The sequence below is a fragment of the Anolis carolinensis genome, chromosome 5 (genome assembly GCF_035594765.1).
Source record: "Anolis carolinensis isolate JA03-04 chromosome 5, rAnoCar3.1.pri, whole genome shotgun sequence".
Lineage (NCBI taxonomy): Eukaryota > Metazoa > Chordata > Lepidosauria > Squamata > Dactyloidae > Anolis > Anolis carolinensis.
In genome coordinates, this window is record NC_085845.1 from 95,436,417 (window position 1) to 95,461,895 (window position 25,479).

Sequence of the window (25,479 nt, forward strand, 5' to 3'; positions counted from 1 at the left end):
ATAACACTTGACATGAGTTTGAAAGAATGCATAATAACAACGGGAAGCACAAACATTCTTAATTGCTTCTTGAAAAAGCAGTGTGATCTTGTATCGGACTTAAACCAAGGGACTGACAAGTTCAAATTTCAGAACTCAAATTGTCCTTTTGAACAATTTTTAACAAGTTGCTTGGATGAGCTTGAGTGATCTGCAGAATGAGAAGAATACTATGCAGAACTGCTATGATATTTATTGGTACAACATTTTGTGATTGAAAGTGCTAGTAAAATACAACTAAACGAATACATAGAAACTATAACTCATTGTGAAAAGTGTATGTATTTCAATGTATGCTCACATTTATTCCATTAAAGATTTCATCTTAAAAGTGTCATTTCCTTAGCTCTATAATAGCATCACAAACACATCTCAGCCAAGAACGGGTCATGCTGGGGAACTGCTTGCTGCCATAATCCATGTCTCATTTCTATTCCTGAATAAAACCATGAGGGGAAGGTTCTTTTTGTCTCAGGCTTGTCCTTGCTTCCTTTAGGGATCTCAGCATGTTGTCAAATGGCGAGAATCCACAACGTTTGGAATTACTTGAGCCAGGAAAGCCTGGTAAGCATGAGGATTGCAATTTCTGTTTATTCCGATTACGACATACAAGAACTAGAGGTGGGAGAAGAGTTCCCTTGAAGAAAGATTCCAGTGTTTTGGTCTTTTTACCTTTCAAAATCGCAATTAGGACGTTGATAAGATGGGTGTATAAATTATGTATATGTATGAGAAACTTATGTATATGTAACGGCGCTCCATGCAGTCATGCCGGCCACATGACCTTGGAGGTGTCTGCGGACAACACCGGCTCTTCGGCTTAGAAATGGAGATGAGCACCAACCCCCAGAGTCGGTCATGACTGGACTTAACGTCAGGGGAAACCTTTACCTTTACCTAAGGGAAACTGAATGGGATTACTTTTTTCCTAAACCCCTTCCACACAGCTGAATAAAATCCTACATTTTCTGCTTTGAACTGGAATATATGGCAGTGTGGACTCAGATAGCCCAGTTCAAAGCAAATATTGTGGGATTTTCTGCCTTGATATTCTGAGTTATATGGCTGCGTGGAAGGGCCCGTAATCCCAGAGTAATCCAATAAAGCGGAATGGCGGAAGGTTCAAATTAGAAGAGTGGAAATGCTTTTCAAATGGAATGTAGTCAAACTATGGAATTTGCAACCAATTTTGGTGGTTTTAAAAGAAAATGTGACAAATTCACAGACAATAAGGCTATTTGTCAGCTATATATCAGAGACTGTATTTGTTTAGCTCATGACCTTGGAGGTGTACATGACCTTGGAGATGTCTATGGACAATGCCGTCTCTTTGGCTTAGAAATGGAGATGAGCACCAACCCCCAGAGTAGGACACAACTAGACAATGTCAGGGGAAAACCTTTACCTTTACCTAGCACCAGATATTAAGGAATGGAACCAGAATTTATTATTTATTTATTTACAGTATTTATATTCCGCCCTTCTCACCCCGAAGGGGACTCAGGGGACTCAGGGCGGATTACAATGAACACATATATGGCAAACATTCAATACCAACAGACAAACAACATATATAGACAGACACAGAGGCATTTAACATTTTTTTCCAGCTTCACAATTCCGGCAACAGGGGGAGCTGTTGCTTCACTGTCGACTAGTGGCTGTACTTCCTCATTCCTTTCCTCGTGTTTTGCTGGCAGTTTTATGATGTTGTAAATTAGTTAAATTAGCCTCCCGCATAAAGAGTACCTAAATTTCCCTAACTGACAGATGCAACTGTCTTTCAGGGCTGCATAGGTCAACAGCAAGCCGGGCTATTTAATGGTCGGGGGCTTAACCCGACCCGGGCTTTGAACTCATGACCTCTCGGTCAGTAGTGATTTATTGCAGCTGGTTACTAGCCAGCTGTGCCACAGCCCGGTACGGGTTACCCATGGGCACATCTCTGGCCACTGTGCAAGCAGAGTGCTGTACAAGTGCCTTTGTTCTGATCTATCAGCATTCTACCTATAGTCTTATTTTAACTCTTGGAACCATTTTGTTATGGTTCCTGGCCAAGCAAAAAGTGTGAACCATTCAGAGAAACTCAACTCAGAATTCAAGTGTTCAAATTTAGTATTTAAAAAATCTGAAAATTTAAGTTCTAACCTGCAGATCAAGTGCTCTATCCTACCATCTGCTGTAATTGGATTGCTGTAATGTGTGCCTTTGAAGAGTATCTAGAAATCAGATGGTTCAAAGAGCTGCAGCCAGCCGACTAAACAGGACTTGTTATGGAATACAACTTGTTATGGGATACAGCCAGTGGAGTTGTTACACCAACTCCACTTGCTCTTTCTGTACACAATTCAAAATAATGATTATGACCTATAATCTCTAATTCTGTTGAGGTCCAGGTTATCAGAAAGATAATGTTCTATCACATCAGTCTTAAAATCTTCAGAGGAAACTGTTCACTTTATCCCACCATCCTCATAGGTACATGTGATGGGAACATACCAAAGGTTTCTTTATATTTTAATGATGTGGGCTTTTATCTATACCTGTTTTAACTCTTAATCCAGGGGGTGGGATATAAATAAAAATGTGATTATGGTTGATGATAGTGATGTTTACGGTACACAAAAGCAACGAGAAGTACGCTGCTTTGAGTCCCATCCATGGGAGAAAAGTGGGATAAAATACATAAATAAATAAATAGTAAAGTAGATAGTAGCTAGAATATATGTGGTGAATGGTTATAAATAGTATATTGATGACAGATCAAAGAGACATGTAACCATATAAGTGTAGAATCACTCAAGTCTAATCTGTTTTATGTGTATTAAATATAATACAAGTGTATTATTATTTGGATCGAAAAATGTCCAATTCAAATAAAGTTACTATAACTTCCAAGGGACAAGGTGCCAGCTGTCCTCCCCAAAGCTGTAGCTTTTTGTGGCACATCTGGTCTGGTGGGTACCCCCCCCCCCAATTTGGGAATGCTTTGTAGGGATTGCAGAAGATTATAAAAGGTGAATCCATTATAAAAAAAAGAACACTACAAACAACTCTATTGTATGAGTGTTGTATGGTTTCCAGGCTGTATGGCCATGCACTAGCAACATTTTCTCCTGGCGTTTTTCTTGCATCTGTGGATAGCATCTTCAGAGGATCTGAAGATGCCAGCCACAGATGCAGGCAAAACAAATGTCAGGGAAATATGCTGCTAGAATATGACCATATAGCACGGAAACCACACAACACTCCAGTGATTCAGGCCATGAAAGCCTTCGACAATACATTTAATATTTTGCTTCCATTCCCCTTTTTGTTGTAACAATTGGGCATGTTATTAGTATGATTTGTCATCTTAAAACCATGACATGATTGCCAAACTAAATGGAAACTTTTTGTTTGCAGCAGAGAAAACAAAGTCTCCTGGGGTTGATCCCAAGCAGTTGGCTGCAGAGCTGCAAAAGGTTTCTCTGCAACAGGCCCCCCTGATTGCCTCTTCAGCAATGGAGAAGGGCTCACATGCTCATTCTGGCACCACGTCAGCCACTTCTAGTTCTGTTCCTAGCCCTGGGCAGCCTGGCTCTCCCTCGGTCAGCAAAAAACGGCATAGTGGCAAGGTACGAAATTAGTTTTTAATATGTGTTTATTTAATTTCTGGTTGAAGGTTGGATATTTCCCTATCTATAGTCACTAAAGCCCTGTCCATACTTGCCTGATTAATCCATGTTAAAGTGCTCGAAGATCACTGCAGATGCAGACTGTTGCCAGGAAATCAGAAGATGTTTAGTTTAAAAATGAAATAAATCTCAGTCAACTTATCCACAGGTCAAATATGAGTAGTGTATCTTAACTCCAAAAATGCAACCATCCAATTCTCTGAATAGAGTAGTGAAAAACAAGAGCTTAGTCCATTCCAGGAAAATCTAGAATAAACATTGACCCCCTCTATTTTCTGTGCCACAGCACTTTTTCTTGCCTTTTTGAAAGCCTGGGTGAGGAAATGGTTATGATAGCTAGGAGTAGCTGATCATGTGTTCCCCACTTCATGGAATGACATTGACCTTTCCACACGTCATAACAAAATCCATAATTTTATCTCTAATACCTGCCTTGACTTATACTTGAGGTTGACTTCTTTTTGAGTATGTATGTCAATAGTATCTGCAACTGAATTTCAAATGAATTTTCAAAAGCTTCTTTCAGTAACACTTGATGCACGCTCATCTCTGTTGCTGAACTAACACAGTTATAATTTAATGTGAATGTCTTTAGTAGTCCTACAACATAGAAACATTACTTTTTACTGTAGAGGTTTGGCATCTACAGCCATCTCTAGAAAGTCCTATAAACTTAATTTCACAAAGCTTCAATATCTGCAGACAGAACTGAACAAAAGAAATCAAATTGCAAGCACAGAAGAGAGTAAACATTTTGGTGTGAAGTACAGATGACATGATGCTACCCAGTTTTGTCTTTTTTTGATTCTATGAATTACCATGGAGCAGTTCACATTTTATTAAGTATCTAATTATAAATGTCCTTTGAGAACAATTAGTTGCTCTTTGACTCTTGTGAAAGAGCAGGTTACACTTTTAATTAGAGCAGAAATCGTTAAACTATTTCTTCTGAAGTGGTCTCATTTGAAGGGTTGCAGCCTTGAAGTCTCAATCAGTCCAACTCTCTTTCTTCCCCCATCCAGGCAAAATACTGAGTGTTTTTGTTCCAGTTTCATCATTACACTGTTGACTTGCATGCTTAAGTCATTATTTAAATACAGAAGTTTCTTTTTGATGAGGTCTATGGAAAGGTTTTTGATGAGGTCTATGGAAAGAGTCAGGTGGCCCATGTGTGGCTTAGGATGCATTTACACTGCAGAATTAATGCAGTTTGACACTACTTTCACTGTCATAGCTCAATGCCATGGAACCCTGTGATTTGTAGTTTACTGAGGCACCAGCACTTTTTGGCACAGAAAGCAAAAAAACTTTAAAAAGAACAAAAGATAAAACAACATCTAAAAGACTTTTATGAGGATCTATACAAAAATGAAGAAGGCTCAACAGAAGCAGTAGAAGAATACAGAAAAACTCAAAAGCTTCCAACCCTCCCTGAAGAAGAGCAGGAACGTTTGAAAGGATCAATAACAGTACAGGAATTCGATGAAGCAATTCAGAATTTAAAGACAGAGCATCATTGTTGCCCTTAATAATATCTTAAGCCTTCCATTTTAGCCGTATTATGGGGAAATAAACATTACACACATATTGTTATGTGTGTGTGTGTGTGTTACTGAAACTCATCACTATCAAGAAAGAATATTTGTCACATGTCCCATTTCAGTTTTTTAAAATGAAAACAGCTAGAATGTCTTGACACTCTCCCTGGTTTCCTATCTTTAAAGGAATGCACTTTTTTCATACACTGAAGAAAGAATTTAGTTTCACAAGCAGACAAACACATTATCTTCATTCACATTAAGCCAATTATCAATATTCTTCTTAGCCACCCCAACAATATAGTCAAAGCTTCAGAATATGAAGTAAGATTTAATGTTAATTTAATATGAAGCATATCAGCTCAAGGCATAAAAGTTAAGAAATCCCTGTAATTCCAAGGCAGGATCTACACTGCCATATAATCCATTTTCAGAATAAAGATTCACTGAATTGAACTGGATTATATGAGTCTACACTGACATGTCATCTGAAACCAGATGATATGGCAGTGCAGATCCAACCTAAGGCACCATTTACACTGCTATATAATGCAGTTTGAACTTCATTATATGGTCAGTATAGACTATTATGGAGCCTCCGGTGGCTCAGTGTGTTAAAGCGCTGAGCTGCTGGACTTGCAGACGGAAAGATCCCAGGTTCAAATCCGGGGAGCAGAGTGAGTGCCCGCTATTAGCTCCAGCTTCTGCCAACCTGGCAGTTCGAAAACATGCAAATGTGAGTAGATCAATAGGTACCACTCCAGTGGGAAGGTAACAGCATTCCAGGCAGTCATGCCAGCCACATGGCCTTGGAGGTGTCTATGGACAATGCCAGCTTTTCGGCTTAGAAATGGAGATGAGCACCAACCCCCAGAGTCAGACATGACTGGACTTAACGTCAGGGAAAACCTTTACCTTACTATAGACTCTTATATTGTGGATTGAACTGCATTGAACTGGATTAGATGAGTCTACACTACCGAATAATCCAATTTAACTGCATTATAATGGCAATGTAGATGGGACCTAAGTATTGGGAGTGTGTGGATAAACTGTACTTCCCTGTACAACTCCACAAAAGTTTTAGAGTTTAAATTTCACCCAAATCAATGGTCAGAGTCTTAACTATATAAGCATAAAAATTAGCAAGGGCTATCTTAATCCTACCAGCATTCTTGGAAACAAAAGTATTATAATAATGTATACCGATAGTACATAACATATCTGAATATTGTGTTCTCTTATTGTTTTTTTAAATGTGGCAGCCTGCAGAAACTACCAAGCCCGGTTCCCATCCAATAACTGGAGAAATTCAGGTAACAAGCCAAACAATAATATAGTTTTAATTTTTGTAGCTAATGTTGGTACAGTATTTTAAAAATGTATTTAGGATGTGTGAGGACCACAATAAACAACGAGTACTTTGCAGTTGTACACGTAAGGAAGGCACTGGGGACAGGACTAAAGTTAATGGGTGGGAGACTGAGATCACAGCTATTTTAAATGTAGTTTGAGAAGGTCCCCTGTGGCAGAGAATGCAAAAGGCCCTGCCCTAAACTACATTTTCCAGAATGTAATGCTCAGTATCTGAAGGACCCAATGAGGGCTGCTGTGGCCAGTCGTTTCCAGTCAGTCTAATAATAAAAAATAAAATTATTGAATCTGCAAAGAGGACTTAAGTAAGGAAACAATAGTATAAATCTGTGCTAAGTTGAAGTTATGTGGTTGTGTGTCATAAAGACAGACAGACATTCAAGGCAATTGTGGTTGTTGCATTTTGGGGGGATACATTGTTTTTGTCTAAACTTTTAGAAATCCCCTAAAATCTATAAATGTGTGAATCTTTCTGAAACTTCTTTGGATTGGTGCTCTGGTTATCTTGTGCATTGTATATAAAATTCAAATAGGTTGCTCTTGTAGTTTTTTTAAAAAAATGTTTATAAAAACTTTTTAAATTCCCCCAAAAATCATGGATAAGTGAAACATTTTAATGGGCTAACAGTGGTAAATGTTTTCTAGCACTGTAGCATGTTTCACTCCAATAGTTTTAAAAATGAGGGAGAAAGAAGCCCCTGAAGTTTCCCCAGTTATAGGAGCTTCTGGTGGCACAGCAGATTAAATGCTGAGCTGCTGAACTTGCTGACCGAATGGTTGACAGTTAGAATTTGGGGAGTGGGTTGAGCTCCCGCTGTTAGCCCCAGCTTCTTTCAACCTAGCAATTCGAAAACATGCAAATGCGAGTAGATCAATAGGTATGGCTCCGACGTGAAGGTAACTGTACTCCATGCAGTCATGCTTGCCACATGACCTTGGAGGCATCAACGAACAATGCCAGCTCTTCATCTTACCATGTATCGTAATGCAAACTACTGTGTTAATTCTCCCAAGATGAACATCAAGCTTTCCTATACTATGGCATAAACTTAAAAGTACCATTCAATCACAGTAACAAGTGAACATCTGTCCTTAGATTATTCCTCTTAATTTAATGGAAAGGCTTTTAAGTGGGTACTATATCATTTTAGGCTGTACTGTTTTAACTGTTTTTGTACTTTTAAAGTGAATGTTAAATTTGTTTTAATATTGCTAATAGTTTGATTCTATTTTAATGTTGACTTTTTCCATAGTTTAATTATATTGTAATTGTTTTAATTTGTAAGTGGTTTTGAGGCCCAGATTGCCATAGGATGTAGCCACAGCTATTAAAGTGCTAACAAGCTTTTATAATGGTATATTGCAGTGGTCAAGTTACATATTGGAAGGAGATTCTCTCTGTGCCATGAACACAACTAAACTTTCTTCTCAGTAAACAGAAGCAAGATGCCACTTTTTCCAGCTGTTCACTAGAACTAGTTTTTCTTCCCCAACCCCTGCCTGATGAGGATATCTATGGCCCTTTCACACTATATAATTATAGAGCTATGATTCCACTTTAACTGCCATGATAAGATTCTATGGAATCATGGGATTTGTAGTTGGGGGGTATCTAAAATTGTAGAATTTCATGCTATAGATTCCAGGATTCCACAGGTTGCAGGTATGGCAGTTAAAGTGGAATTGTAGCACTATAACTCTTTAGTGTGAAAGCGATTCTATATTTATTTATTTATTTTTATTTACAGTATTTATATTCCGCCCTTCTCACCCCGAAGGGAACTCAGGGCGGATCACATTGAATACATATAAGGCAAACATTCAATGAAATATACACATAGAACAAAGACAGAGACAGACGCAGAGGCAATTTAACCTTCTCCTGAGGGGATGTTCGATTCCAGCCACAGGGGAGCAGCTGCTTCATCATCCACTGCCACGGCACTTCCTCATTCCAACTGTGGCTGGATGATTTTTTTTATGGAGTCATACATTAGTTAAATTAGCCTCCCCACTTTATAGTGGTACCTTAATTTCCTACTTGATAGATGCAACTATCTTTTGGGTTGCTAGGTCAGCAACGAGCAGGGGCTATTTTTTATTTTTTATTGTCTGGTGCTCACCCTGCCACGGGCTGGCCTCGAACTCATGACCACTTGGTCAGAGTGATTTATTGCAGCTGGCTGCTCACCAGCCTGCACCACAGCCCGGCCCGGCTCTATATATTCATAGAGGGACTTAGTAAATGCACTCACATTCTGGGAAATGATTTACATCAATGTTTGTTCTCTGTAGCTCCAAATCAACTATGACAAACACCTTGGTAATTTGATAATTCACATTCTTCAAGCAAGAAACCTTGCCCCCCGTGATAACAATGGCTATTCTGATCCATTTGTCAAAGTTTATCTTCTACCAGGACGAGGGTAAGTGAATGGGAGATTTTTAATCCTCACCGCATTAAGTAGCCTGCAAATTCATTTCCTGTGGGCCTCCACATCAAGCAAGCAATTTTCTAGAAAAAACTTGCTCAAGAGTCCATTGGGATATGATGTGGAAATGTCTGCATAGAGTCTCTAAGAACATTTAAATATAAGATGTTACTGTTTTCAGTTTACAGTATCCCATAAATGTCAACCTTATAAGGATGAACATGTGTGAAACATGACCCTCTGTGTTTCTTAAAGTTCCATAAGCAGAAAAGCTAGAGCCCATTTGCCCTTGCAATCCTAATATGACATCAGAAAGCCCACAAAGGAGATTTGTCAACAACATGGATGCAAGAATAGGAAAATCTCTCATTGGAGACACAAAAGAGCTGCAAGTGGGGGAGTAGCCTTCCTCCTAGCTCAGCTGGCAGAAATTCAACTGCATACCATTAAATGCATTGTGAACAATTGGATCCATTGGATTAGTAGAGATGCAGCAGTAGATTCTGGCCTATGGTTATAGTTTCCCATGTCTGGACTGGAAACTACAGTTTATTCCAAGCCATGAACAAAACTTGGGACTAGATGGCTGATAGCTATTTTCTAAGGGCCTTCCCCATGTTAAATTGCTATGTCTGTTTAATATTTCTATTTCTTATAATTCTGCTAATTAATATCAATACTTTACTATTTGGATCATTTGAAATCTCTTCTTTTTCTCAATCATCTCTGATCCTTCTTCCTGTATTTCTCCATCACCATTCAATGCATTGTTCCTCCACTGGGATTTGAAGCCAAGTCATGGTTGTCCAGAATGCAAGGTAAAGTAGAATATCTTTCAGCTGATTTTCTAACACATGCACAAAACATATTGTTGTATCATAAATATTCTCGTGACCTATGAAGTAGCTGACAAACCTATATTTTGAGGTGGTTTCAGTGCCTATTCTCCACATAGGCAAGGGAGAACCAAGAGATTGGTATTTCAAGGATTGTAAGTGATGGGGCACTTTTTGATGTATGCAAAAATGGGCTTTGTGAACTTCAAGTTGAGCATCACTTATTCGGTAACATAGAATCATAGAGTTGGAAAAGACCACAAATGCCATCCGATCCATTTTTTTTATTGAAGAATGGTTGTGTAAAACCCATGTCTATAATTTTCCCATGGAACAAACCCATGGCAATAAATTTTCCAATGAAGCAGAAGTATTACAGGTTATCTGGATTGATATAAGATGCTTAAAAACCTCCAGAGGAGACTACCATCTCCCTCCGAGGCAGCACATTCCACTGCCAATCAGTGTTTACTATCAGTAAGTTCTTCCTAATTTTTAGATGGATTTTTTTCCTGCAATTTGAATCAATTGCTCCTAGATCCCTTTCAAGCCACATGTCACCCATCCTATATTTGTGTGTTTCATTTTATTGCCAAAGTGTACAGTACATTTCACACTGTTGAAATTCATTTTCTTAGTTTTGGCCCGGCTCTCTAATCTGTGAAGGTCTTCTGGAGTATTAGCTAAAATTCATTCTATCCATATTTTGTATTTTTAATGGAAAAAGTATTCCAGAATTTTTTAAAAAATCCAAAATATTGACAGCTTTTGGTTCCAAGCATTTCAGATAAGGGATAATCAACTCAATTTTACTGACTTTCTCTGGAAATAAGCAAAAACCTCTAATTTTGCTAAGGTAGTGATCTAAGAATATTCTGCATAATCCAGAGATGTAAAGACATATGGTCAGGCATGTAGCCGGGGGGGGGGGGGGCTTGAGGGGCTTCAACCCCCCTCCAAAAAAACAATTCTCAGGGTGGTCCGCAAGAAGGCCTTACATTTATTATTTAAACTGTTAAGTTTATTCATATCATGATCTGATCACCATGCTCAATATATCCCATATGCATGGGGGTATTGGGATAACGATACAAAAGGTGTGCTAGGGCAGATCCCCTCTCACTCAGACTCACCCAAACCAAAATCCCAGGCCCACCTGAATCAAAGTCCTGGCTACGGGCCTGCATACGGTGAACTAATTTTATAAATAGATTCACTCCCTTTCTCATACTCTACTTTGCTGTATTGTTTTGGCTCCAAATTTGGTTTGAATTTTGGTTTTTTGGTGGAATTTTGGTAGCAAGTAGAGGCCCATTCTTAATTTTCACAGATTCATAGAACAATAAAGTTGGAAAGGACCACTAGGGCCATCCATTCCAACCTCATTCTGCTATGCAGGAACGTACAATCAAAGATGGTGATCTAGCCTCTATCTAAAACCTCCAGAGAAGGAAAGAACATCACACTCTTCTGCAGGCTTTGAGAAGCCTGGAAGAGCGGGATGGCACCCAACACGACCCAGCCCCTAAAACTTACTTTAAAAGTTCCTGGCCACCAAAAAGGTTCTCATCAAATTCTCTTGGTGCAAGAAAATGATGAGCGAGGAGAAAGGGGAAGGGAGGGATTTTCCTCTTCACCCCTCCCGTCTCCTCAGACATTAGTTTCTCATGCCAGGAGGATGCAAAAAGAAACTTTATGGTGGCCAGGAACCTTTTAAGAAAATTTTAGTAGCTAAATTTGGAGCTTGGAGATGGCTTCATGCTATCCCGATTTGTCTCAAAATGGCATGTAGCCACCACCCTACCCAGAAAAGTCCAGAGTATGGGTGAGAGAGTGGAGACAAGAATCCGTACCAAAGCGGGTTATTTAAACCCATTTCAGCGCGGGTTTTGGCATTGTCTGGAAGCACCCTGGGGCAAAATATTCCAGTATCAAACAATTCTCACTGCTAGGAATTAGTTTCCTAATGTTTATGTAGAATCTCATTTCCTGCCATTTTGATGGATTTCTCCATAGCGTGGAGCAGAGGGACAGTCTAAAAGATCATCATAAAAACAAAATATCAAAAAAAAAGAATAGCCCAAGTACCGCTATTAATGCCTCTTAATGGGAAAATGATATTTACATAACTATTGACTTACCAATTTGCCATTGATTTAATGGGACTAATAATTCACTTTAAAACAATATGCTAAAACTCCTTCTAAACTATGACTGATATCAAGAAAAATGATAATATTCAGCTTCTCCAAAAATACTGAACCCATGCTTCATCGATCTGAATTCCAGAAATGTCATCAATTCTTGATGTTTTCTCACCTAACTTTTGTTGTATGAAAATGTGGCTTTTGAATGCTGTGTAATTAAAATTAAGTGGTGCTGGGATGCTTTGTATGGTCTTGTATCAGTATTTCGTGGTAGCAAACAGATCCATATCTTCTTTCTAGCCTTAGGGAAACACAAGCCTCAGTAAAATGTAATACAAATCAGACAATACACCGAAACCTCTGATATGCCCTATAGAAAAAGCAACTCTGTTCAATTTGCAATCCTACTCTACAGGATCAATATTAAATTAGTGTTTCTGTCATTAACAAGATATCACTTGTGTCAGAGCTTTTCTTTCATGTTTTTCAGGGATGACTTGTCTGTAATTAAAGACCACAAAATAATAAGTTCTTTGAACCCTTCTCAGCTTGATAGCTGGAAGGAAGTTTTAAAAAGAAAACCAATACATCACCATTCATTCCCATAATGAGAGTTGCTGCTGTAAACAGACACAATCAATTTGTAAATGCAATAGAAATACCTCAGTGTTTGTCATTTGGAGGCTGAAGGTGGAGAAGTTTCTTAGAAGTGAGGCAAAGGATTCAAAAATTTCATTTTTCAAAGACTAAATTGGGAAAACATTCAACAGAAGACATTGGAACTGAATTACTGCCATTATTCTGTGCTTATCTGAATGACAGATTGATTGATTGATTGATTGATTGATTGATTATCAGATGTGTCAGAACTGTTTCTAGATTGGAACAGGAGGAGGCAAGTGAAAGTAATTATATTTTTCCTGTTTTTTACTTCAGTATTGAAAACAAGAGGAGGACAAAATATGTGCAAAAAAGCTTGAATCCTGAATGGAACCAGACAGTCATTTATAAAAACATCTCCATAGAGCAGGTGTGTATTTATAAGTAATGTTCTGTATTGAAGGGGCAAAGACTGCTCATGAGTAGTTCAAAAATACAAATGTTCTGTGATAATATTCTTTCTGATGAAGGAAACAAGCAGCTACTTCTTCCTCAACAGCTTTGGCAAATCAAGAAAAACTCTGCTTCCTCTAAACCTTAAGTGAATTTAGTTCTCTGGTAAAGAGTTAGAAAACATCACCTGGAAGGCCTGCAAATATAAAAATATTTACTTATTCTTCTTGGCAAAAAGTCCAAGGGCAATACAAATGTCTCTAAAGCCCTTTCCACACTGCCGCTGTATCCCAGGATCTCATATAATCCAGTTTAAATCAGATAATCTGGGATCAGATCCTGGGATATAGGGCAGTGTAGAAAAGGCCTCCTGTCTTTCCGCATTGTCTCCTTCCCTTCGACTCCCATAGGCACAATATTAGAGAACATCCCGTGGCATCACTAGAGTAGGTGGAGCCTCCAGTGGCCTAGGGGATAAAAGCCTCGTGACTTTAAGGTTGGGTTGCTGACCTGAAGGCTGCCAGGTTTGAATCCCACCCGGGGAGAGCGCGGATGAGCTCCCTCTATCAGCTCCAGCTCCATGCGGGGACATGAGAGAAGCCTCCCACAAGGATGGTAAAACATCAAAACATCCGGGCGTCCCCTGGGCAACGTCCTTGCAGACGGCCAATTCTCTCACTCCAGAAGCAACTCCGGTTGCTCCTGACACAAAAAACAAAACAAAAAACTAGAGTAGGTGTCCCCCACTGCAGTAACCCTTACTGTACCACCTGCCATAGCAGACCATACCACAATATTGTAGCTAACGTATATTTTGAAATGACAAAATTAGTGACTATTTTAAAAAAGAAACGGCAATATATAGTACACAACAATGCCTGCTTGGAGCTCATGCAAATGAAACTACATGATTTAAAGACTAATTTTAGTTGGATAATATTGAAAGCTGTGATTGGAGCATATTCTCATAAGAAATTTCAAAAAGTCAATTAGCATAGTGTTTTAGACTCACGGGTGAATATAGAGATGGTACATGTAAACTAGGATTCCAAAATGTTTTGTGGTTATATAACCACGGAGATATTGCCTTCATAATCAACATATTTCTGCTGAAATACTGCATGAAAAATGTTTGGGACCAGCCTATCTTTGTGATTGCATCTCCCCCTATGAACTGCTGCGGGCTTTAAGATCTGCTGGGGAGGTTCTCCTCTTGCTCCTACCTTTGTCTCAAGTGCGGTTGGTGGGGACACGGGAAAGGGTCTTCTTGGTGGTGCCCCTCCCACGGCTCTGGAATGCTTCTGGAGTGAGAGAATTGGCCATCTGCAAGGACGTTGCCCAGGGGACACCCAGATGTTTTGATGTTTTACCATCTTTGTGGGAGGCTTCTCTCATGTCCCCACATGGAGCTGGAGCTGATAGAGGGAGCTCATCCGCGCTCTCCCCGGGTGGGATTCGAACCTGGCAGCCTTCAGGTCAGCAACCCAACCTTCAAGTCACAAGGCTTTTATCCCCTAGGCCACGGGAGGCTCCTAGGAAAGAGCTAAAAACGTGGCTCTTTCAATGTTAACGATAGCAGCCAACCTACTATCTTTAAGCCAGGGAAGGCTAAATGGATTGCATGGAGTTTTAACCCATACTTTGCCATATTATTGACTCATTAGTCCTTGTTAATTTCATATGTCTGGTTTTTAAATGTGTTATTGGTTTTAATGTTGATATACTGCATTTTATATGTTGTGTGCCACCATTGTGTGCTATTTGAAAGTCTCCCGAGTTCCTATGGGAGATGGTGGCAGGGTATAAATAAAAGTTTGTTATTTTTTATTATTATTATTTTGGTGTTGCCCCCTCTGATAGTGTCAACCAGTATGGATTGCACACCTCATACTCCCCAAATGACACACTGGGAATATGCAGTAGTAGGACATAACAGACCTACCAGTGATGTCTACCAATATCCCAGCTGTATTCACATAGCTAAAAACCAGACAGCCTGAGCAACAGCAAGGGAGAAGGACTTCCTAACAGGTCTGAAAGCAAAGAGTCAAAAGTGAAAATTGCTATGCAGAAGGGTACCCCCATTAATTTCAGTGAAATATGAGCATGATGTTTTTGGACCAGGTTTTTAACTGCAGCTACGGTGGCGAAGTGTGTTAAAATGCTGAGCTGCTGAACTTGCAGACCGAAAGGTCCCAGGTTCAGATCCAGGGGGGTGGGGGGGGTGAGCGCCCGCTGTTGCTCCAGCTTCTGCCAATCTAGCAGTTCGAAAACATGCAAATGTGAGTAGATTAATAGGTACTGCTCCGGCGGGAAGGTAACAGCGCTCCATGCAGTCATGCCAGCCACATGACCTTGGAGGTGTCTACGGACAATGCCAGCTCTTCGGCTTAGAAATGGAGATGAGCACCAACCCCCAGAGTCAGACACGACTGGACTTAACGTTAGGGGAAACCTTTACCTTACTATAGACTCTTATATTGTGAATTGAACTGCATTGAACTGGATTAGATGAGTCTACACTACCAAATAATCCAGTTTAACTACATTATAATGGCAATGTAGATGGGACCTAAGTATTGGGGGGGGGGGGGTGTGGATAAACTGTACTTCCCTGTACAACTCCACAAAAGTTTTAGAGTTTAAATTTCACCCAAATCAATGGTCAGAGTCTTAACTATATAACGTCAGGTGAAACCTTTACCTTTACCTTAAAATGAAAGCTGAAAATACCATAATCTAATCAAATCCTGAGTTTCCATAGTTTCATGGAATAATTGTTATTAGTCATAGCATGTACAATTTGATATACCTCTATCAGTCTCCTCCCCATTCTCACTTTTTTCACTCAGCTAAACAGCCCCAAATCACAGAATCATAAAATCATAGAGCTGGAGGAGACCTCAAAGACCATCCAATCCAACCTCCTGACCTGCAGGAATACACAAACAAAGCACCCCTGTCAGATGGTCATCCAGCCTTTTTCCATCACCGCCCCATCCCCAAGTCAACATATTCCACTGCTGAACAGCTCTTACCACCAAATGTTGAACCCTTTTCCTAAGGAAGTTCCTTCAACCCATTGAACAATTTCCTTTGCTTTTTACAGCTTTGTCAATATATTTGATTATATATAAATAAGGTGGTATACATCCTGCAGATTGACCTTTCTACTAATGCAGACCTAATCATGTTTTTAAAAATTAATATATTGAAACAGAATCATGAGAACACTGCTAACAGTGGTGAGCTGAGTCTAACAAAGGGCCATAGCTTGAAAATATTACGCTATGTAACAAAAAATTTTTTTAAAAAAACTGTTCCTGGGTTAAAAGCATTATTTCATGTTTAATTGTGTGCTACTTACTTTCAAGGTAGTTTATATTACAGAAACTTCATTTTTGTGGCTGCCACAAACTATTCAAATTGGTTGAGACTCCATGAGATATTCATTGAAAAACTTTAGCAAAATGTGCCACAGGATTTCTCACAAAAACAAAAATGTTGCAGTTTAATAAACTTTTTTCAATGCTTTTTTATGATAGAACCAATTAGGAAATGACATTTACAACCCAGGAATAAAAATTGTGCTAGATAGTATTATTGGTGGAGAAACTACATGTGCTTAGTTCTTTAACTGAAACCAGTAGAATTTAGTACATTATTTCATGGATCAGGAATTTAGTCTTCTGATTCCATCATGGTAAGGTGCTTTACATATTGCTCAACAGCTGATTGCAAATTAATGTCAACATAGGAGACTGTGGAAGACCGACTATCCTTGTGCACAATAATGTAGTGATTGCCCAGGCAATTTGTCAAACTGTCTTTCTCCTCTTCATATTCAGACTATGTCGCGATTGCCTAGAAGATTTTTATTCAGCTGGTGAAGCAACTTTGCATATTTTTTCAAAGGGCATGGAGAAATTAAATCCAAAAGTTCCATGTCCGTCTTTGCTCTTTACATTTAGCTTTACATTCGTTTTCATTTTCATTTTCTAAAAATTCAGAGCAATGGGAATAACAGAGAAGTAAAGCAGCCTCACACCCTTACTATGTGCTATAATATTTAAGAACTCATTCTGCCTCTTAGGGCCCTTCCACACAGCCATATAACCCAGAATATCAAGGCAGATCATCCATAATATCTGCTTTAAACTGGGTTATTTGAGTCTGCACTGCTATATAATCCAGTTCAATGTGGATTCTATACAGCTGTGTGGAAGGGACCCTATTGTTAAGCAGTACTATCCAGTGATCAGCACCAAAGCCAAGATAAACATTAAAATGTAAGTGGCTCTTGCCCTCAATTGTTATCTAATAATTCCACTAAGATAAGCAAATGAACATGGGTGGTCAAGCAACATCAGGTCGCAGTCAAAATGATGTGGCCAGGTAGCACAAGAGCTACTACATTTTATTATTTTAAATGCAGAAAAATCTGGGATTTCCATGCTGAGTTTAAGAAAGTTTGGAAAAAAGGGAGTGAAATAAATAAAAAAAACAGAATATTCTGTACGTGTGCACATGCATGACTACAGCATGAATAAATACTTAACACATTGTTCTGTAATATTTATTTTGTATCAAAAGCATTGCATAAATTAGTATAAAACACTGTTCTGTAATTAAATACTTTTATCAGAGTTGCTCAAAATTGCAGCTGTTTTTCAGAACCATAAGATGAACATTATATAAATCCTCACTTACCCCACAGCACAGGAAACACAACATGATCAAATGAGATCCCAGCTTCTTTATAATATAACACTAGCTTTGCCCGGCCACGCGTTGCTGTGGCTTATGGGAATCCTTTGTTGGCCAGGTGGAATAGCAGTGAATAGACTTGCAGTCTCAAAGCCTGGCCATTTTCTGGAGTAGCTGGAGCTTTTTGTTGTATGAACGTAGAGGCATGGATGAGGGGTTGTGCTGCCAAGTTTAGTGTTTCTGGGATGTATAGTTTTGTTGTTTTGTCCTAGGCCGAAATTTCATTACCCTTTTATATATATAGATTTATGTAGTCACCATAAACCTGTCACAGCCTCTCAATGAAACCTACATCACAGGGGTTATTCTTAGAATAACAATAGGGTGGGGAAAATAATGTGCATAGCTTTTAGTTCTAAGAAGTAAGTGGGAATTGTAGCTGGACAAAGCATAATTGTCATAAAAAAAATCCATGCATTCCAATGGATTTTTTTGAGAAGCTACAGATTTGCCTTGAAAAAGTCCCACTAAACTCATTTAGGCTTACTTCTGAGTAGAGATATGTGTACAGTAGAAAGATAGTGCTCTTGTTTTGGGAGTGAAAATTTAGCAACAGATTCCCAAATTTTACCTGGAGAATCAACTGCAATTTTGGTGTAAGTACGTAAGATTATACATTTGTATCAGAGTTAGAGTGCTCTGGGATAATGCTGAGATTCCTTACAAGAGGAAATAATTTATTTTTTTATTGCAAGATCTAAAATAATGCTTTTTTTACCAGAATTAGGATTGATATATGGTTCTATCATTTTATTTTTACATGGTCAAGTTACCAAGGTCACAATATACAAGATAGCAAGAGTTTTATTTGTTTTGAATTCTTAAATGCATAAGCTGGCATGTTGAAGTCTAAATGAAACAACATTGGGAACATGATCAAATTACCACAGTTATTCTTGCTAATGTAGCATAATGCAAATATTGTTAAGGTTTGTACTGGACTTCTGAATCATCTTGTTCATGTCACAGAGCAGCCAAAGTGGTGGTGTTATGTTATCCTCAAACATGAAGTGGAAGGAAAATCTGGAAAGAACGATTCAAAGTGCTCTCTTAAACTTACGCAGCCATACATAACTGTAAATATCAATACATTTCAACTTTGTCCAGAATGCAATAAAATGTACTCACTGGTGCTTAGCATTAGAGGAAGACAGATAGATGCTATAAACCTTTTGAAAGTCATAATGGGGACTCAGTATTTGGGAACACAGCCAAGCTTGGCAAAATAGCTCCTCCAAAGCTCATCTGTCTTCATATAAAAAAAAGGTTTTCCAAGTCCAAGGTTGTTATGAGGACAATAATAGCATGGCTGTCATACTGAAAAAGTACAGGTGGATAGGCAGGGGAAACAAGTAGGACATGTTTTATGGATTGGACATTGACCTCATGATAGGAATTGCAATTGATACTCTTTAATTTTAACGGCAGCTAAAGAAGAAAACCCTAGAAGTCACTGTCTGGGACTATGATAGATTCTCCTCCAATGACTTCCTCGGTGAGGTGAGTTATTTTTTTCCACTTGCCTTTTGTCATGCAGTGTGGTAGTCACCTAAATCATTTTTCATCCAGATGAGAAATTATGATATTCCCAATTCTCAGAAAAAAATGGAGATTATATTGAATATAATCAGCAGAAATGCCTGTAGGATTTCTCATTTCAGCCATTATATACTGGTGCTCTATCCAGTTAAGGCATCATGCAAGCAATAATGAAAGAGGTCTAATTACAATTTTGTAATTAGTTTAATGATACTTAAACTTACGAATCTAGGTTTTTGATTGGCTAGCAAACAAGAGTCAGAAATTGACTAGCAAATATCCGTATATACTCGAATATAAGCTGACCCAAATATAAGCCGAGGCAACTAATTTTACCACAAAACAGTGGGAAAATTTATTGACTCAAGTATAAACCGAGGGTGGGAAATGCAGCAGCTACTTGTAAAATGTTTTTAAAATGGCCAGTCTTTCTGGGCATTGAGTGAGATATTTGAAATTCCCTGTACACCCACAGGCTTAACATTCAAGGACATTCATACAGAGATTTTAACAAGCCTCTTAGTGCCTGAAGTGATCTGGCTGAATAGGGACCAAGAGCAGGCAGGAGAGGCTCAAAGGACTGATCCTTTGCCCCAGAACAATCCACCAGGATGAATGGCATTTTTTTCCACCCACACAAATGCAAGAGATACTTTTGCTGATGTTCTTGAGTAGCTTCCTAGTCACTTCTATTTGCATCATGCAAATGATGATGTGTTCAGATTCCATATTTAATTAACCCACATTTATTGAAAATTATTCTATTGTTTTACAAGTACAGTAGAGTCTCACTTATCCAACATAAACGGGCCGGCAGAATGTTGGATAAGCAAATATGTTGGATAATAAGGAGGCATTAAGGAAAAGCCCATTAAACATCAAATTAGGTTATGATTTTACAAATTAAGCACCAAAACATCATGTTATACAACAAATTTGACAGAAAAAGTAGTTCAATACGCAGTAATGCTATGTAGTAATTACTGTATTTACAAATTTAGCACCAAAATATCATGATGCATTGAAAACATTGACTACAAAAATGCATTGGATAATCCAGAACGTTGGATAAGCGAGTGTTGGATAAGTGAGACTCTACTGTAATACACATTTTTAGAGGATTATCTGCTTTGAACTGGATTATGAGGCCCCATCTACAGTGCCATATAAAATCCAGATAATCTGCTTTGAACTGTATATGGCAGTGTAGTCTCATATAATCCAACTCAATGCAGATAATCTGGATAATCTGCTTTGCTAATCTGGATTACCTGGTTTGATAATCTGGATTATCTGCTTTGATCATCTGGATTCTATGGTAGTGTAGATCCAATCTGTGGGTCCTCCTAGAGACAGACCCTATATCCCAGAATTGGATCCCAGATTTTCTGTTTATCCCAGATTATCTGATAGTGCAGATTCATATAATCCAGTTTAAAACAGAAAACCTGGAATCAGATCCTGGGATAAAGGGTCTGTCTGGAAGGGCCCTGAGGGCCCTTCCACACGTCTGAATGAAATCCCACATTATCTGCTTTGAACTGGGATATAGGAGAGTGTGGACTCATATAACACAGTTCAAAGCAGATATAGTGGGATTTTCTGCCTTGATATTCTGGGTTATATGGCTGTGTGGAAGGGGCCTGAGTCTACACTGGCTGATAATCTGGGATAAATACATAATCCTAAAACATAGGGCAATGCAGATCTAGCCCGAGAAGGAATGATGCTGGCAAACCCCCAATGAAACCCAAGGAGCTATTTCTAGCCTTCTCCAATGTCCAAATAGCGCACAGGAATCCTACTTCGGCTCAAGGTAACCTTCATGAAATATTCACCAAGCCACACAAATCAACAAGCCTGGCAACAACAACAATAACAAAAACTTTATTTCATCAGAAGCGCCAAACTTTTGCAGAGCTCCAACTCTCCGGAATTTAGTCACAGGCTCTTTAAAAAGCCAAGCCAAAAAAAAAAAAAAGGCCAAGAGGGATGGATGGCTGCCCTTCGAAAGAAAAAAGGTCCTTCTTGTTTGAAGGCACTTCAGCTGAAATGGGAACGGAGTGGCACTGCTTTGTGTGTCGGCACAGAAAGAGTCCCAAATGCAATGGTGGTGGTGGCAGCAGTGGGGAGGAGAGATGAGCCTAGTGGCTCTATTGCTCCCGCCGCTCATCCTTGTCCTCTTCTTCCTCCATGACCAACTGGCCTAGGAGGAAGAAGAGAAGACGCGGTGATCACAGCAGCGGGGGCATCAGGTCTCTCCTGGGAGCTCTGCTGCTCCCGTTGCTCGTCCTCATACTCGTCCTCTTTCTCCATGGCCAGCTACCCAAGGAAGAGGAGAAGCAGCCAGCCAGCTTTGGAACCTCGCCTCTAGGCTATGCTGTCCGGCTTGACCCTAGCGTAAGCCTAGGGAGGATTTTTCAGCCTAAATAAAGGGCTGAAAAACTTGGCTTATATTTGCATATATACAGTAACATGTGGAATGCCAAAGAAAGGATTATTGAATACCCTAGACATCTATCCAAGTGTTAGTCCCAACTACAGTAATCCAATTTAATCAGAAAACTCACACAGGTATTGAGGGTATATTTTTATCAGATGACACTAACAATTGGATTTGGCTTTTCCTCCCCCCCCCACACACACCATTTTGCCTTTTTGTCAAGTGGGAGTGTTTTTAAGATTTTTTTTAAAAAAAGATATTTTAAAGATGTTTTTAAATTGTTAGATTTTAGCCTTTCTTGTAAGCCGCCCCGAGCCCTAGGGGAGTGGCGGCATATAAGTTTAAATAATTAATAAATAAATAATAGATCTCTCAGAGTCTGTTTGAAGACACCCTTGAGATAGTGCACATAACCTGAATCAGCATCAGATTCCTTTTGCCATGTGCCATGTATTAAATTATTTTCTCTGTGTGTCATATAGATCTTAATTGAGCTGTCTAGTACTTCCCAGCTAGACAATACTCCTCGGTGGTATACTTTAAAGGAACAGAGTGAAAGTATTGACCATGGGAAATCCCATTCTGGTCAGAACAGCCAGCAGTCCCCAAAACCATCTGTCATCAAAAGCAGAAGTCATGGGATTTTCCCTGACCCATCAAAGGGTATGTAATTATTTATTTCATGAATTTGTTGATACACATTGTGCCTGTCCTCTACATCAGTGGTTCTCACCTCTGGGTTCCCAGATGTTTTGACCTTCAACTCCCAGAAATCCCAACAGCTGGTAAACTGGCTGGGATTTCTGGGAGTTGTAGGCCAAAACACATGGGACCCACAGGTTGAGAACTACTGCTTTACATGAAGAGTAGAAACAACCATCATTTCACATCTCTCTTCCTCCCTTGTAATTTTTCATATAACATCCCATAGAATGTGAAATTATCTTGCGGTGCTTTACTGCTCCTTTTTTACCTTTGATGCCAATTGTGTTAAGTATGGCAGAGCAATAACATAGTATGGCATAGCTTTGCAATATATGACCACTGCAGCTAAACTGCTATATGCCCAGATGTGGAAAAATGCAGAAATTCCATTAGTAAAAGACCAGGGGAAGGAAGGTGGGGAAGGTTTTTGCCCTAATAGAAATGGGCAAATTAACAACTTTATTAAAGGATAAGTCGTTTGATAGATTTTTGGAAGAATGGGAACCTTCTCAATCATTTTTCCATAAGAAAGATGAAAAAAATACTGTTAGCAGATTTAAAGATATAATTGCTCAGATGTTTTTTTTTTTCTTTTTGGAAATGCAAGTAGAAGTACATCATTTGTTACATATTAAATGGAAGAAAATGTTATATGTAAACCAATGTGGGAAATTATTTTTCATTACCTGTTTATGTAGGTATGTTTCTATTTTAGGTTTGTATTTAGATGGCAAAGATGTAGACCTGTATAAAAGCATGTTTAACGATGTATGGCCAGGAAATTTTGTTTAGGTGTCTATATGTTTATGAATTTTCTTTTTAAAAAATAATACTTTAATAAAATAGTATCAATGGGGTAGAAGAAAACACTCTCTTCGGCCTGCTATTCATTTCTGGAAACTGTGCATACACTAAGATTGAAAGCAGATTCAGACTTTGTATCATGGTCATATCATATCTTCTAAGCTTAGTGTTACAGACTACTTCTGTTCCTAGTACCCACTGTATAGGGATTAAATTACAAGATCATTTATGATAATGGTGTAGCAAATAAGATTGGGTTAGAAACTGTGAAAACCTAGGAGCCATTTTTCAATTACCCATGAACATTTTTCAGAATGTGCCAGGCCCTCTTGTGAGAACTAAAGTGATCCCAAATGTCACTATAGGGTTTTTTAAAAAAATAAAGAAAGAAAGCATATTCCATTATTTTATTTTCTATTTTTTGCTAAAACAGATTAGACCTTGTGTTAGGGGGCAGTTCTGACTCGTGAAGCCTGGGAGTAATGGGTTCGAGAAATGTCTCTGTGTCTCATGATATCCATAGGCTGTGTGATACTCAATTTCAAACTAAGGGAATGAGTGAAGAGTTAGGGAGATTCTAGGTCAAATGAAATTAAAACTGGGCCAGGAAATCATTCCTTAATTTTAAGAATTCCAGTCTCTCTGAGACTGAGCATCTCGGTCTCAAGTATGAGGCGGGGGGGATTGATAATCACATTCCTTTCAACAATGGTTTCTAACCCTTTGCTTGTCCTTCAGATGTTTAGCACTTCATGTCCTATGGGCCATCCAGACAGGCCGAAAACGCAGGACCTCTCTCAGTTTTACCCAGAGGCATCAAAGCAATGCCTCCGGTAAAAATGAATTAATGCAAAGTAAACCAAGGTATCCCTGGTTTATTCCTCATTAATTAAACACCTCATTAGATCTGGATCTTTATGAAAGGCCCAGGTCTAATGAGGTGCTGGATCTGTAGGGATGAGTCATGATTTACCCCCTAAAACTTACTGAAAAGTTCCCTGGCCGCTATGGAGCATCTCTTCATGTCCTCGTGGCATGGGGAAATGAAGCATGAGGAGACATGGGGTCATGGAGGATATGCCCTCACACCCAGACACCTTTTAGAGCTTTAAGATGTGCTTCTTTCTTTGCCCGGGTTAACTGTGGGGGGCCTTACCTTAAAGCTCAGGAATCCCAGTAACCGAAGTAATTAGAGCTTCTTCCAATGGCAAAGAAATCCTGGGATATTCTTTGCCCCAGTGCTGAGTTGCTATATTAGAAAGAGCAGGTCTTCCCCTATCTGAACTCAGCACCAGTTTTATAGGCAAGAGGTCAGTACTTATGATGGCTTGTCTGAGCTGGCCTGGCTTGACCACACAAGCACATCTGAGCTCTTTTCTCTTCAGTGAAAGGGCAGAAAAGGCTTCTCAAAATGGAGATTTCATCCCCAGGAAAAGGGGCGGTCTCAAGAACAAAAGGATACTTTTGCAAGCTGAAAGCAGCAAAGGCCTTGCAGAATGGTTACAAATCTCTGCTAATGGCTAACTGTCAGAGAGCTGCTGAGTCTGCAGTAACCCTGGAAAAAATGCAAACAGGTGCTATTTCCTACAACTATGAGAAAATGCAAATCAAACCCCTGGGAGATGGAATAGAGGGATTTTCCTCTTCACCTCTCCCATCTCCTCGGGCATCTTTTTCTTGTGCCATGAGGACATGGGAAGAGGCTTCTTGGCAGCCAAGGACCCTTTTAGGGGATAAATCAAGGAGGAAATGGGAGCATCAGGGTGGCTTCATGCTATTCCGATTTCAATTGGGATAACATATAGCCACTCTAGGAGGGAAATCCTGGGAGTGTGGGAGGAGGTGGGGGTGAGAACACATGCCAAAGCAGTTTGCTTTTAACCCTTTTCAGCACGGGCTTTATTGATATTTGGAAGTGCCCCCAGAAATACTGACAAGCTGTTTGAGAACCACTGCCCTATAAGATTGTTATACAAGCCACAATATGTTCATGCAGAGTGGTTTTGGCATTTGGAAGGGCTACCGAAGATACTAGCTGTGGTCATTCTGTGACCTTTGAGCATATGATAAAATCATAATGCCAATAAAGAATGTCAATAAAAGCTCTTCCCATTTTCGGGTATAA

General features: G+C 39.2%; 1 protein-coding gene across 6 annotated transcripts in view; it reads left to right on the forward strand.

The window, feature by feature from the left end:
- Nucleotides 1–25,479, forward strand: part of pclo (piccolo presynaptic cytomatrix protein) — a 301,666-nt gene that overhangs the window by 234,812 nt on the left and 41,375 nt on the right. For 4 of the 6 annotated variants that reach the window (XM_008111438.3, XM_016993943.2, XM_016993944.2 and 1 more), the window contains exons 12-19: nt 536–603; nt 3,445–3,656; nt 6,520–6,570; nt 8,924–9,054; nt 9,852–9,878; nt 12,980–13,073; nt 19,292–19,363; nt 22,328–22,508. In XM_008111438.3, the coding sequence (XP_008109645.2) occupies nt 536–603; nt 3,445–3,656; nt 6,520–6,570; nt 8,924–9,054; nt 9,852–9,878; nt 12,980–13,073; nt 19,292–19,363; nt 22,328–22,508 (836 nt within the window). Of the gene's footprint in view, nt 1–535; nt 604–3,444; nt 3,657–6,519; nt 6,571–8,923; nt 9,055–9,851; nt 9,879–12,979; nt 13,074–19,291; nt 19,364–22,327; nt 22,509–25,479 lie in introns of those variants that run through there. The other 2 variants (XM_062981862.1, XM_016993946.2) reach the window with 2 other exon arrangements.